The sequence below is a fragment of the Malurus melanocephalus genome, unplaced genomic scaffold (genome assembly GCF_030028575.1).
Source record: "Malurus melanocephalus ecotype Western Australia unplaced genomic scaffold, MMel_1.1 scaffold_949, whole genome shotgun sequence".
NCBI classification, from domain to species: domain Eukaryota; kingdom Metazoa; phylum Chordata; class Aves; order Passeriformes; family Maluridae; genus Malurus; species Malurus melanocephalus.
In genome coordinates, this window is record NW_026624181.1 from 75187 (window position 1) to 90129 (window position 14943).

Here is a 14943-nt window from a genome sequence, read left to right on the forward strand (position 1 = left end):
TCCTCAGCCAGAAAATGGGTTAAAAACAGCTCAACAAACATCTGGACAGACCCTGTGCCCTGCTCAGGGCTCTGCAAGGTCTCTGGCTTTGATGGACGATGAAATACTCATGGAGAAGTGAGAGGAGAGGTGGTGGGGTCAAGGTGTGGATCAGGGGACTTGTGGGGGGAAGCAGAAGGCTCTTCACAATGGGGTTTTGTGGGAATGACGCTATCCAGGCAAAGCTTGGTCTTGATGATCTTGGAGGTCTTTTCCCACCTTAATGATAATATTCCACTCTCTCTTCCTGTGATCAGCTGGGCTTGGATGAGCAGGATCTGAYTCCTCTTCCTCCTGTTGCTCTCAGTTCTGCAAATTTGGCTCTGACCTGATTGGGAATCACTTTTGTTTGTTCTATAGGTCAGCTTCCACACCACCTTCAAGTGGGGAAAACAYTGCAGGAGGAATTGGGGTTATTCCCAGTTTCCAAAGAACATTTTCCTCCAACAAGGCCAAGTGTGACATCTCTTTGCCCCTGGCACATCTTCAGACTTGCTTAACCATGGAAAAAACACATGGATGTGGAAGGATGAGAGAYGGCAAAAAAGGAGAAACGTGAAGAAAGGGAAATTGCTCATTTGTTGRCCTTTCCTTCTTTTACATTCTCCAAAGGCAAGTGCAGCTGGGAAAAGTGTGGCAGGATATTTGTGTCCCCCAGGATGGGAGGCAGAGGGAGGAGGCATCTCTTTGCAAAAGGAACACTTTTAATTTCAATATTAGACACCCACATCAATCCCAAATGCCCACCAAACCGAGTTTCCCTAGTACTGGAGCTCAATAAACCACTTATCCCACAAACCAGCAACCTTGGAGTGGCATTTGCATGCAGCCAAAYACACTCAGACACTCTGTGACAAGCTCCTTATAAGACACCCTACCAAAAAAATGTCATTTTAGCAGTTTATCACAATTTAGGAAATGTTGGCAATATCTCATTGAAATACAGGTTTAATTCCTGTACTTACCAAAGGAATATTGCTGTAGATATAGTGAAAAACTGATCTTACTGAATTAAGCAAAATAATAAGATAAGGTATTATTATCAATGAAACAATAATAARATTTTGAAACTCGACACTTAAAAATTAATTACAGATTTTTTAGCTCATACAGTTCATATTCATTTCCAAGAGATCCATTCCACTTTTTTCTTGAAATYACAAGTTAAAAAAAGGATTACAGTTAAAGGATTGCAAGCAAGGTAAAAATTGTTCCCAAACCTCCTATGACAGTCTCTAAAAACCACAAGACTTCAGAAAGAAGAGCTTTTAAAATGCACCAAATCTGGTGAATTTTGGGCAGCGTTGGTCAAAGGSGACGAAATCTGGACTTTACTTTCTCTCCTCTGACTCACCCCTTTCGCAACAGCTCTGCCCATGAGGGATCTTTAACCTGGAATTGTGGAAAAGCTGGAGAGATGAAGGACCCATTGCATCACAGGGGTGAGGTGACATCACTCTGGCACCCCCCTTCCCAAAAAATGATCGGCTCGTGGTGTCCTTGGGGCTGCGTGTGCCCTGCCAAGAACCTCCTCTGTTTTAGGATTGATTCAAAGCTCATCCCACACATCCAGGAGCAGCCATGGCTTCAGTGCAATGGGGAATCCGTTTATCCTGCAGGAATGTGATCCCAGCCCTCTCCCCTGGACGAGGCTCACAGGACCAGGAACAAAGGCTGGGATGGAGGACACACCAAGGGACAAATGATCTGATGATGGGAAGATATTCCAGAGTGTTCTGCTTCTYCCCAAGCATGCCTGGATGTCCAACTCCCGTGGTGGAAAGGGAGGCTGAAAATGGTGTGGAGTCCAAAGGGATGGGGTTAACCTGAGCCTCTTCTGGCTGTGAATTGAATTAATTTATTATTGAATTAATTAATCATCCRAAATAGGGTCACTCCCTCAAAATTTCCTGTTCTGTATGGTTCTTACTCCAGGTTTATTCCTCAACTATCCTCAGGGATGGGGTTGGGAGGTAAAGTTAGAGCAGGCAATAGATGTAATCTGGGTAAAACTGCTGTTCCCCCACAGCCCCAAATCTCTTCCTGCCCTTCACTCCCACACTGACAGGGGTTTGGCCACTCAGCTGCTTCCCCCTCCAGGACAATGACAGATGGTGCCCACCAAAAGCCAGCAAAGGCTGGGAGCTCASCCTCTTCAGGGTCTCACTTGCTCCTCTGGGAAAGTCTGGCTGGGAAAACCTGAGGTTATTCATATGTGAGCTAAGAAATAACCTCTCCAGAGCCTGTTTTCCATTCAGCTTCACATTGACCTGTGGAAGAGTTCACAGAATCATGGAATCACTAAATGGTTTGGGTTGGAAAGGACCTTAAAACTCATCCCATTCCAACCCCATTCCATGGACAGGGGCATCTTCCACTATCCCAGGTTGTTCCAAGCCCCATCCAGCCTGGCTTTGGACACTTCCAGGGATCCAGGGGCAGCTACAGCTTCTCTGGGCACCCTGTGCCAGGGCCTCCCCACCCTCAYAGGGAACAATTCCTGCCAAATATCCCATCTAGTTTTGTCTTCTTTCAGCTTAAAGCCATTCCCTCTGTCCTGTCCCTCCATCCCTTCTCCCCAGTCCCTCTCCAGCTCTCCTGGAGTCCCTTTACACACTGAAAGAAGCACCAAGGTGTATCTGGAGTTTTTCTTCCCCAGACTGAAATATCAGAGCTCTACCAGAGGTCAGAAGAAATATTATCCTGCACCTGAGATCTTTTTGACTGCAGGGACCCATCTGAGATGGGGGGAGAGGGCACAATTTATTTCTTTATATTTCTTTTTAAAATAGTTTATATTTCTTTTTAAAATGTTTAAATCTCCACAAAAGTTAATGCTAACCTATGTGCTGCACCTTCTCAGAAGCTCCAGGAGGCTGCACAAAATATCCTAAACTGCTCCCAGTTGCAGAATCAGGAGGAGGRAGCAACTTCTTTTCCTGCCTGAGCAATGCCCCTCCAGATTTATCTGCCACAGTGGTGCTGCTGAAGCATAAATGTCTTTGCAATTGCATCTGCACAGCCGTGYGTGCCAGCTCTGATCTGCTCTGTGTCATCTCAGTCATCCTGAAATSGCTGGGTTTGTTCCAGGAGCTGCCCCCTCCCTGCCCCTGAGCSCCAGCATGCCACAGGCACTCAGTCCCACAGGGAATTCAGGATCACACAGTTATGCTGTGAAGCCAGAAATAGCCTGGAGAGCACTTGTCTGGCCTGAGGCTCCAGGAGAAGGGCAAATGCCAGCTGATGTTCACCTAAAATAGACACAAGCTGCCTGCAGGGGGTCAGGGAAGCCTTCAATCCCAACTGAAACACAGAGTGAGGTGAGAGGCCTGCAAAGGGGGGGTCCCAGCCCCTGGATCTCCCTCTGGATAACCCAGGTGCTCTCCTCTCTTCACCTCCCTGGGCTCAACATCTCTTCCCTGCAGGAACACAGAGCTCCTGACAAGCTGTGTTCGAGCTCGGTTCCATCCTGAGGAGTAGCAGGAGTAGTTTTTCAAAAGCACAGGGGTTAATCCCCCACCTCCCTCACACCTTTCCACTGAGGGAAGGAGCTTCCTCCTCTTCCTGCTTCTGTCTGATGTCTTACACAGCCAARAGGAGAAAGCAGCTCCAAGTCCCATCCAGCCTGGCCTTGGACACTTCCAGGGATCCAGGGGCAGCCACAGCTTYTCTGGGCACCCTGTGCCAGGGCCTCACCACCCTTACAGGGAACAATTCCTTCCTAATATCCAAACTAAACCCACCATCCTTCAGTTTAAAGCCATTTCCAATTTTTCTATCACTCCAGGCCTTTGCCCAAAGCTCCAGCTCTCTTGGAGCCCCTTTAGGCWCTGGAAGGGGCTCTGAGCTCTCCCTGGATCCTTYTYCTCYSCAGTTGAGCACCCCCAGCTCTCCCAGCCTGGCTCCAGCTGCAGCAGCTCTGGCATTTCTCAAAGGCAGGCTGGGCATGTGTCAAACAGGACTCAACAAGATCCAAACCAGGATCAAAGGGAAGCAGCTGGGAAAAGCGYGGTGCTGCAACACCTCCCACTCTACAAAAAGCACTACGGTCACATTAGTCATGGAACTGTGGTCAAGAGTTTTCTCCACTGGAGGTTCCCATCCTTAGGAAGCCAAGGTGTGGGAGGAGGGAAAGGTTCTGCTCCACCTTCAGGGAGGGTTTATCCATGGATTAAGGAGGAAGGGTGGCTCTCTGAGGAGTGCTCTCCTTACTCATCCCTGCACAAGCTTCTGCTGCTGACCCATCACAGCAGCATCGGGCAGCAGGACCTGCTCAAACACAGATACAGGGCTCAACAGGGCCTCTCCACCCTCCCAGGGAACAATTCCTCCCCAATATCCCATCTGTCCCTGCCCTCTGGCAGTTTGAAGCCATTCCCTGTGTCCTGTCCCTTCATCCCTTATCCAAAATCCCTCTCCAGCCCCTTGGCTCCCTCAGCACTGACCAGGAGCCCCCAGCACTGCTCTCACCTCTCCAACCAAGGATGACAAACCCAGCATCCATCTGCATAGGATTTTATTAAAGTAGGCATCGCCCTCAACTTACAATAGTTGAAAAAATATTCTTAACAACCTTTTTTTTTCTTTTTTTTTTTCCTGAATAGGTAATGTAACAGCCACAGTGCTCAAGTGTCACATAGGAAGTCTCTGCCCAGAAGTCAAACTTCAAACTGGTAGCAAAAGGTTTGTACCACATGAAGTTGGTTTAATACAGAAAAAAAAACAAACCAGTGCCATCATTACAAGAGAAGTTAATGAGAAGACATGGGGAAAAAAAACATACAGATCATTGATCAGATTGAAAATGAGAAYTTCAAACAGGATTCAGACCTTGCAGACACATTGAATGACATTCCCTAATCGTCACCAGTTACCTCCAGACCACTGTCTATTGGAACATGGCTTATTTCAGATTTGGAAAAATTTAAGTTGCTTAAATGGCTGATCCTCAATGAAACCAACAATATCTTGGCATGAAAAATAAAAATTTTGCTCAAAATGCCATAGGTTTGGATTTCACCTTTGCTGTTACACCTGTTCCAAGGCTTTTGTGTAATTCCAACAACAAGGACAACGTGTTTCAGAAGAAAAAAGAACATTCCTGTCCTCTCTCCTGTTGACTCCAATTAAACTGGAGCTGGGAACAAGGGTGAGGGGATCAGACACCAGGACTTTGAGTGACATAAGGAAATGGAGTAAGACCCATCAACAATTCTTTATTTTACATTTCCCAAGGGTKGAACAGAGGCATTGAGGAGTGGACAAGACACTTCAGATCCTTTGAAGCCCTTCATCTGCTGGCTCCAGGTCCCTGGGAGATAATTCAGTCTGGATCCAATCCTTTTGGCCAGGGCAGAGGACAAATCCCAGCCAGTCTCTCCTCGCAGGGTGTGAAGGCAGGGCTGACTTCGCTGGCCCATTGGGCCAAAAATTGCACTTGAGCTACGTGAGAGTTACAACAGYGGCCAAGGTTTAAAAACTTGTCCTTTCAGCAACACAAACAATATAAAAATGTTTCGGTAACAGCCATGACCCTTGAGCTTAAATACCTGGGAAATTCCTACTTTGCCACAGATGAAATGATAAAAGTACAAAACCAAGAGATACAAGTGTAACAAATGTTTCAAATAACTGGGTTTCACCACAGAATCTTCACTGGAAGGTTACTTTTGTGAGGAAACATATTCCCTRCAGGAGAACTCCTGCACAAAGAGACAAAAATCTGATCGTGGCAGGGTTACAGAGAACGCAACAGACTCGCAACCACCAAAGCACCATCACAGAAAACAGAGCAAACAAGTTGCAGGCAAAAAAAAAACCACAAACAACTTGAATGTGCTTACCTACACACACTACTGGAGTATACAAGACAAAAAAAAATATGGAGAGCTTCCTGTAGGGAATTTCCAGTCATTTTGAAAATGATATTTTTTCTTTGAAAAAAAAATATAAAATCCAAAGCTCCCAGAGGCTGTTTCTCAGCTACAGTAGCTGACAGCTCAGACTCACATCCATGGAAACTGGTATTTTATCTAAAATGACTTTCCTGTCTCTCCAGTTTGCCATTTCCTGAAGTCTCCTAAGTAGCTTTTGAACTGACATCTCTTCCTTTCATTCATCTACTAAAACTGCCTTGTTCATCCCAGAATCTCCTGTGCATGAAACTCAACGAGCAGAACAGCCCTTAGCTGTAGCTAGAAGATGGTTTCAGCTTCTGGATCCCTCTCTGAAGAMTAAAAGGGTATGAGTTACACATGAACAGCATCTACAAACACAGTGCATGTGGAAAAGGGGGTGAAACAAGAAAGATTTCCAAGGCTGACCCAACTCTACCATAAGGCTCCATCCTCAGCCCACCTTTAAAACTTGCTCCAGGCACTCTGTCATTGTGCAGGGACACCAAACAACTGGGAGAACCATGAATCCAGACAGGAGCTTGGCCTGCCTGAAATCCCACCCAGACTCACATCCATGGAACAGCTCTTCAGATTGCAGCTCTCCCTCTGAGGCTGCACCGAAGGCAGCGGCACTTGCAGAGAACAGGACAAAGCTTTGCTTGTAAACCCTGTTTTTTTAAAGCATCATGAGAATTCAAGTCCTATCCCACTTTACATTTAGAAGCAGCATTATAAGAATGCTACTCTGTATGCCCTAGGTATAGAAAAGTGTATGCTTAGACAGCACTAAATAGAGMTATAAATAGGAGCTATCGACCAAAGTTTGATTTCAAACTAGAATTGCAATGACCCCCTGCAATTTGGAAACATGAAACAGATGTCTCTTTTGTAAGCAAAAAGTAGAAAGGATCTTATCTTACTACAACCTAACATCCTCCACCAGGAAAATGCAAAAACTATCGTTAACTTTTTGGGATATGCCTGAAACGCCAGGTTGGACAATGCCATCCCATGTTGTTTGCCAAGGAAGAGGCAGGAATGATTKGAGAGCCATTCAGCCAGCAGTTAAGTGCTCTTTTTTTTGGTGTTTTTTTCCAAAGTGTGAAAGTTCAAGATTCTGTGTTTGTCAGCAGTGCTGTGTTTGGGGACAGCACCAAGTGATGTTGTTTATCTAAAGGACATTCCAGCTACAGGACGTTTCTGCCCAWCTCTGTCGCTACTTATGAAAACTAGTAACTGACATGCTCTAAGACTCAGAAAATTAGAAACTAAAATCCAGCCATTTCTTCCTGGTCCTCTGTGGAAATCTGGAAACATCTGAAAGCATTTCAGTTAGCTTGAGCAATCCTGGAGTCAGACCCAAGGTAGCTAAACATCGTGGTCACCAGCTCAGCGAGGTCATAATCGTGTTTCCAACCCCAATCCCTGCGGGCATTGCTGTCATCAAAGTTCATGGGCCAGCTGTCAGCTGCAGGGAACAAACAAAAAAAAAAAGAACCAAGAAAGGTGATGTTTAGGAAAAATCACTCTGAACTTTGAGGTGTTTCATCACTACTAAAGCTGAATTGCAAACCATAAGGTTTGAACTGCACATGAGCAGTTTCTAAGTGCCTAAAAAGAAATGAAGCTTTATTTTGCCCTTGATCATGTTTTTTTCTTACCTGCTGCCAAGGAAGATACTAACCTATGGCCTGCCTGACTTGATCCACGTTGTAGGACATCTCGAGCTCAGGGACATACTTCTGCACYTCCTGAGCCAGCTCCTCAGGAGTGAAGCTCATGGCACTGATGTTGTAGGTCCTCATGGTCAGRGCTTCTGCAGGGGCCTCCATGATCTCCAGCGTGGCCTTCAGGCAGTCATCGATGTACATCATGGGCAGCCGGGTGTCTGGCCTCAGGTAACACTTGAATTTGCCAGTCTTTATGGCATCGTGGAAAATCTGGACAGCATARTCTGGGGAGAAGAATAATGGATGTGCATGATCTGTGTTGTGAACGTAATGACAGTCAACAATCCTCAGACTACCCCCAAAATCTCTGARGTGTAAACTCTGGCAGCAGGACTGTGTGTTATTCATCATGAAATCACAGAGTGGTTTGGGTTGGAAGGGAATTCAAAGATAATAGTTCCAACCCTCCTGCCATGTGAAGGGATGCCACTCACTGTCTCAGAGCGCTCCAAGCCCCATCCAATCTGGCCTTGAATACTGCCAGGGATCCAGGGCAGCCACAGCTTCTCTGGGCACCCTGTGCCAGGGTCTTCCCACCTCACAGGGAACAATTCCTTCCCAATATCCCATCTATCCCTGCCCTCTGGCAGTGGGAAGCCATTCCCCTTTTTCAAAGTCCCTCTCCAGCCCTCTTATCATGCACCAGTCACTCACCAGTTGTTCCCCCACCAGGCTGGGAGTCAGCAGAGATAATCCCTGGATACCTGAGGCAGCGGAAGTCCAGGCCATACCGGTAGTGGTAGTACTGGGGAGGGAGGGGAGAAACACAGGGTCATACACCAAGAGTTGATCACACACCTGCTTGAGATTTTACAGGAAAAATCTGCCACAGGATGAACCTTCAGCTGTCCCAGGACAGGGATGAAAGGAAAGGGATCACTGAACAATCCTCATTCCCTGCCAGGCAGCTGAATTCCCTGCTTGCCCTTTTCTAGCTCATATCCACATCAGTAAATATGGATTCTTGCCATGGATTGGTTACTCATGCAGCTCTAACTGRTGCTCAGCAACTGCACATTCCCAAGTTTGCAAGACTTCTCAGGATAACACAGTCCTCAGACCTTCATGAGGAAACTGTAGAACAATATCAGCTTTAAAAATGCTGTTTATAAATAACTACAAAGCCAAAAGAGAAGTTGTGCATGTGCAGATCCCCATTGCTTTGGTTTTAAAGTATTTTTTTGGAGAGGAGGAGCAAAAGTCATCATTGTCTACCTCCTGTCACAAGGCTTTGTGCACTGTCCTTCTGCAGTGCCATTCACATGGGCAGACAAGGCAGAGAGGCCAAAGCCATGAAAAACAGGGAAAGAAATGATRCTGAAAACCAACTGTTGGCCAGCTTCCCATTCTTTGTGCTTTTCCCAACAAAACTGAAAAGATATTTGCCCTTCAAACTACTGCTGAGTACTAAAATCTGAAGGAAGGAAAGATTGGGAAAAGGCTGAGTAAGGAATCTTACAAAAGCAATGAAGTTGCAATCATAGAATCATGGAATGGCCTGGGTTAGAAAGGACCTTAAAGAACATCTCACTCCAACTCCCCACCATGGGCAGGGACACCTCCCACTATCTCAGATTGCWCCAAGCCCCATCCAACCTGGCYCTGGACACTTCAAGGGATGGGGCAGCCACAGCTTCTCTGGGAAACCTGTGCCAATGAAGTTTTCCAAAGACTTTTAGKAAATGAATAAAATAAAAAATTCTCACTTCTCCCATGAGTTCAGCATGGACCTTGGAGACTCCATAGATTGTCCTTGGTCTCTGGATGCAGAGATCAGGAGTTGGATCTCGAGGGGAGGTGGGTCCAAAGGCTCCAATAGTGCTTGGAACAAAGAGCCTCAAATTATGCTCAGCTGCAATATCCAGAACATTGTGTAAACCTGAAAACAAAAAACACAACAGGATTAATCAGAATATTTCTGCTTTCTCAAGCCATTGTAGGAATTACAGAATATCCTGAGCTCAAAGGGCCCATCATGATCATGGAGTGCAACTCCTGGCCCTGCACAGACACCCCAAAAACCCCACCCTGTGCATCACACAGAGCATTGTCCAAACAATCCTGAAGCTTTAGCAGCCTTGGGGCTGAGACCATTCCCTGGGGAGTTGTTCCAGTGCCTGACCATCCTCTGAGGGAACAACCTTTTCCTGATCTCCACCCTAAAYCTCTCCAGACACATCTTTATGTACTGAAACCCACCACGTACCAGTGATATTCACAGCTCTGGCCAAGGGCACGTTGGCCTCTCCCACAGCACTGAGCAGGGCGCTGTAGTGGAACAGCCACGTGATGCGGTTGTTCACCACGATCTCCCGCAGGTTCTTGTAGTCCAAGATATCCGCAAAGATAAAAGGACCTGGAGGGGATGGAAGCAGTGGGAAATTGGCTGTCAAGGATGGATGTAAGGAAGGTTCTGACTGCTGTTTCTACCACCTAAATACATCACTAAACAGCAATGCTGAGGAAAAAGTTTTAGCAAGATTCCAGTGAAAAATCAAAGAATTTAAAATCCTGCTCTATATTCACCTTATAATAAAAATTCCCCAATGAGGGAAAAACAGCACAAGCACTTCCAACTTCSTCCAAAAGAATAAAAGCACCTCTTTTTACAGCAGGAGCACAGTGTGCCTCAAGGTGTTATTCTGGTCAGCAACAAGGCAAAGCAGCAGTGAAAAAATGCAAAGAGAAATATTTAGGAAAAGGGAAAAACAGAAGAAATCTTCATCTTGGCAAGATTTCAAAGCAGGAAGGCATTATGCAGAAGGTTTGAACAGCAGCTTGTCAGTGTAATCCACTTATCACTTTGATAATTAGTTTATGAACATCAGAGGTAAAGTCAAGCTTTTTTTTTCCATGTGCTTCCCCAGTCACTTACCACTATAAAAAACATTATCTGCAGGCTTTCTAATGTCAGACAAGATCACATTGTTCTTTCCAAAGCGTTTCCTGTGTAAAAATACCCACATGGAACAGTGAGTCCACAGCTTTTTGAGWTAATCCATCAGTTGCTACGTTGTTATTTTGTTTTGCGGGAGTGATAGCGGAGGAACAATAATTTTCACAATAAAATCAGTTATTGCACTAAACCAAAAAAAACCCAACAATCCTTTAAATGACAACATAGCATCTTAAAAATGATAAAATACTTCTAGTAGCAGTCAAGAACTGCATAAGGATAGACAACATTTTTAGAAAGTGAAAATATGTAGGGAAAAATCCTGTCCTTGGCTTACTGAAAATTTTACCCAGGGATAATTTATTCCCCTGCAGACAACCCATAGTCACTGGGCTTGTTGTAACAGCAGCTACTTTTATATCAACAAAGCAAATAAAAGAGAGAAATTGTGACCTTGTGTTAATCAAGGAGATTAAAAAGGACAGATAAAATCTGGGGGCATAGGAGCACAKTCTGGCCTCCCATTATTCGGATAATTTTAAAATACAGCCTAAAAATGACAGAAAACATTCAGACTGCAACAGAGAGTTGAGTGCAGTGTGTCTGCTCACTTCTGGTCTTAGTCCAAATCCCCTCCAGCRAAAACTGTGTGCAAATGATAACCTGGAGCTGAGCTGGATATGGACAAGGACACAGAGCAGGGAGAGCTCTTGGAGCATTTCATACTTCTTGAAAAGATATAATGGAAAAAATAGGGTAACTGTGCTTGAGGTGGGGGAAGAGGAAAAGGAAAAAGAAGGAAAACTCYTGAGGGTTCAGACTGAATACTCCCATTTAACTGGAAGCAAACAACTCAGCAAACAGTTTCTCAGACAAAATTGTACTATTTTGGGGATTGTGACTGATGGGCATGCAGGAAGTACGTCAGGAACCCACAGCAAGCACAGGAGGGACAAATAAAAYGATGGTGAAAATTTAATTATAGACTCATTAAGGAAAAGACCTTTATGATCATCAAGTCCAATCATTAAAGTTATTTACAAAGCTAAGGGGCTAAAATAGCATTTGAAATATAGGATTGTTTTATAAACAACTTTCCAGACAACTACTGCTTCCAGAAGTGATGGCTAAAGCTGGAATTCCTCACTAACAGCAAGCAGGGAATGGTGACTTACCTCAGCAGCTTTGCAAGTCCCACCCCAAGCTGGCCAAGACCACCTAAGAGACAAAAATCAGAGGAAAGGGGGGCTCAAAACATGGAATTCCAATATTATCTGTATCACATAATGAATTAGTATGATTTTCTCAGAGAATCAGAAAGGTTCTACATTTTTTTTTTCTCAAAGAACTGGTTTTAGAAGAGTTCTGGAATTAAAAGAGTAGGAAAGTTTACACAGCACTCTGATCTTATTGCCCGATGGGAAAGATCATCACGATTCCAGGGTATTTTGGGTATTTTTACTTCCAGATTTGTGCTGTTTGGGGAGAGGGGAGAGCAGTGGCAGGAAATGCAGCTGTGACAGGAATGCTGACCTGTGATGAGCACCCGGGGATGATTGGACTCGGAGAAAGTCACCGAGTGGAAGCTGGCATCAGAGGCCACCTGGCGTGGGGAGACCCCGATGCASCGGACAGGGACAATGGAAACGCCACACCCACAGCCCGAGCTCTGCAGCAGCTGGCTGGCGGCTCTGCCCAGATTCCTGACGATTGGCATCTTCCCCCTTCAGATGTGCTGYGAGGAAAGAAAGAAAAAGATGAGTCACAAGTGACTCAACAACATTAAACAGCTTTTAAATGCTCCCCCCGCCCCGAGAAAATGCTGCAGGGATCCAGAGGAATTTGATGCCATCCCAGGGCTGGGGGATTGTGCCAAGCGAGAGCTGAAAGCAGCCTGGGGTGTAACATGAGTAGAGGTAATGTATTCCCTGGAGAGAGCTCATGAAAATATCCACAGTCCAGGAAAATGGACAGGGAGAACACTGTAAAGCTCGAGTTTCAACCTCTTTAAAAAAAAATCACTCGAAACTGTGATTCTAAGCACAAATACAGGATAAAACAAAGCTGCCGTGATGCCACATTTGGAGTGAAAGTTTTGCAGGCTGCTGTGAATAAGCAAAACTCCTCAGGATTGCATCAGCAAGARCAGCTGAGCCAATGAAGGCAGCAGGAAATCTCTTGAAAAAAAAAGGAGATTTACTCCAATTTAACACTCTGGATGGACGGTACCCAGAAAGCAAACAGAGGAGTGGCAGGGTTTAGCCACGACTCAGGAAAATATCCTAATTATTTCACATAATAAGCAACTCTGTGCTGCATTTAAGTTTGGTTTCTTTCTCTCAAAATCTTTCATATTGGGGAAGGAAATGGAAAGTACCCCAAATAAATCCCACCTGTAGCCACAACTGGTCATTTCTGTGGTGCAAATTTATTTCTCTCAAATAYGATTCTCAAGGCACAATCATTCATTTTTTTTCTTATCCCCTCTGAACAATTTTTAACTCCTTCCCAAGGATCTAGAATATGTAAATTCCCAGATTAAAGCATATTTCTGATGAGGTTACCCTGTCAACTCCTTTCTTGGGGCATATACTGTAAAAAGGAGAGTCAGGTAGAAGGAAGCTCTCCACATAAWAATTGCAGCAGTTCATTGCTGCAGATGAATTCCAGCTCCTCCAATTGCAGAGAAAAGCAAACAAGTGATTAATGTGGGTGTTCCTTTCACTTCTCAGCTCACCTGGCTRAGAATTTTCTGGCACTTTGCTATTTAAATACAGAWCTGCTAAACTGCTATTGTCTAATAAGCCAGMCCCATAAAAAGTGCATTGTTAAAAAAATTCATTAAAACTGATCAAAAATACTTAGTCTGAGATGCCCAGGGAGGTGATGGGAGTGTCCACCCTTAGAAATATTTAAAATCCATCTGGACACAGACCCAGGCACCAGGTCTCATGATAATCCCTTCCTATTTCAGTATGGAAAAATAAAATGTTCCAGCACTGAGAGAGACTCACTGGTCTGTGTCACARAAAAATTCCACTCCAAGTACCTGAAAAGGCATTTTGGGCTCTRCAAACTACAAACGAAAGTTGGCTGTGACTAAAATTGGTTTCCCAATGACTGGACTGGTTTTTGCAAATATACCTGAAGCGAAACCACAATGGCTTAAGCTCACAGCTCACAGGCTGACTCAGAACAGTAAATGCATTTTATACCAGACACTGAACCACCCAGGAAGCAGAGCTGCTTCAAAAACCCCAACAGTGACATTTATTTCTATTTCAAAGGGGAAAAAAACGTGTGACTGGCTACTAAAGTACCACAAATGCATCATTATATAAAGGAATTAATATAATGCCTTAAAACTGCTTCCCCAAATACCCCCAATACAGTGACTGACTTGCAAAAGCAGATCAGACAGAAAAGCCCATTCTGCTAGATCCAAGTTTTCCACCTTACATAATTAYCAGGAGTTATTAGCAGCTCTGAACACACAAAAAAGAAAATAATTTCACTGATGTAAAGTAACTTATTTTTTTTTTAGGCTTCCCTTTTTACTATCCCAAAGAAGAATACTTCTGTTCTGCTGGGAACTGAAGAGAAAAGAGTTATAAAGTATCTAGATATAATTTATAGTAGGTTTCCTGCCCATGAAACAGGATGAGCTTTAAGATCCTTTCCAACCCAAACCATTCTATGATTCCTTGATACATTTTCAAACCTTCCTCCCATATCACTTTCTGAATARTTCCTGATTTTATTTAYCAASTCAAACTGATATTARAAASTGTCATCAAAACGAGGAAGTTTTATCCTGAAACATCAAAGTTATTTACCTCACCCCAGTAATTTAAATTAATAACCAACGCTAATTTCAAGGATTAAGCAATGGAATTGCTGTTAGAATTTTCTCTCTCCTGTACTCACCTGTCCCTCAGCCGGTGATAAGGCAGAAGCAGAGCAGAGAAGGCAATTTATAGGACACTGCCTCTTTGGAAAGCCAATCAAAACCTGGCAGAGAGTAGGAGTTGTCCCACACCTTAGGAAAAAAAAATGGAAAAAAAAAACCCCGTGTGTGTGAGAGCAGCAGCAGCCGCCAGGGATATCACTTCGTTCCCTCCTGCTTGATTTTGAAATGCCTGGAAGTTTGGGAGAGGACTCTGAAGGTGCACAAGGAGCTCCTCCAAGTCCCAGAGCCAGCCAGCCTCGGGTCATGGCTGAAGGACATGGTTTAAATTAATTAGTGGCAGTGCAAAGGATTAGCAAAAAGCAAACACGTGTTCCAAWGTACAGCAATAATCTGCCTGGGATAGCAGGAAATTTCTGGAGTTTGTAAGAAGATTAAAGCACGGGGAGAGGGAAAAGAGGGAATAAAGAARGA

At 44.5% G+C, this 14943-nt stretch overlaps 1 protein-coding gene across 1 annotated transcript; it reads right to left on the minus strand.

The window, feature by feature from the left end:
- Positions 1-4538: 4538 nt before the first annotated feature.
- LOC130585685 (L-threonine 3-dehydrogenase, mitochondrial-like) lies at positions 4539-14601 on the minus strand. The gene is made up of 9 exons (XM_057386289.1): positions 14490-14601; positions 12096-12297; positions 11738-11780; positions 10542-10612; positions 9873-10022; positions 9373-9545; positions 8321-8411; positions 7621-7890; positions 4539-7404 (listed from the first exon to the last, which is right to left on the minus strand). The coding sequence occupies exons 2-9, from the start codon at positions 12277-12279 to the stop codon at positions 7265-7267; spliced, it is 1122 nt and encodes a 373-aa protein (XP_057242272.1). The 5' UTR covers positions 12280-12297; positions 14490-14601; the 3' UTR covers positions 4539-7264.
- Between the last annotated feature and the right edge of the window lie 342 nt (positions 14602-14943).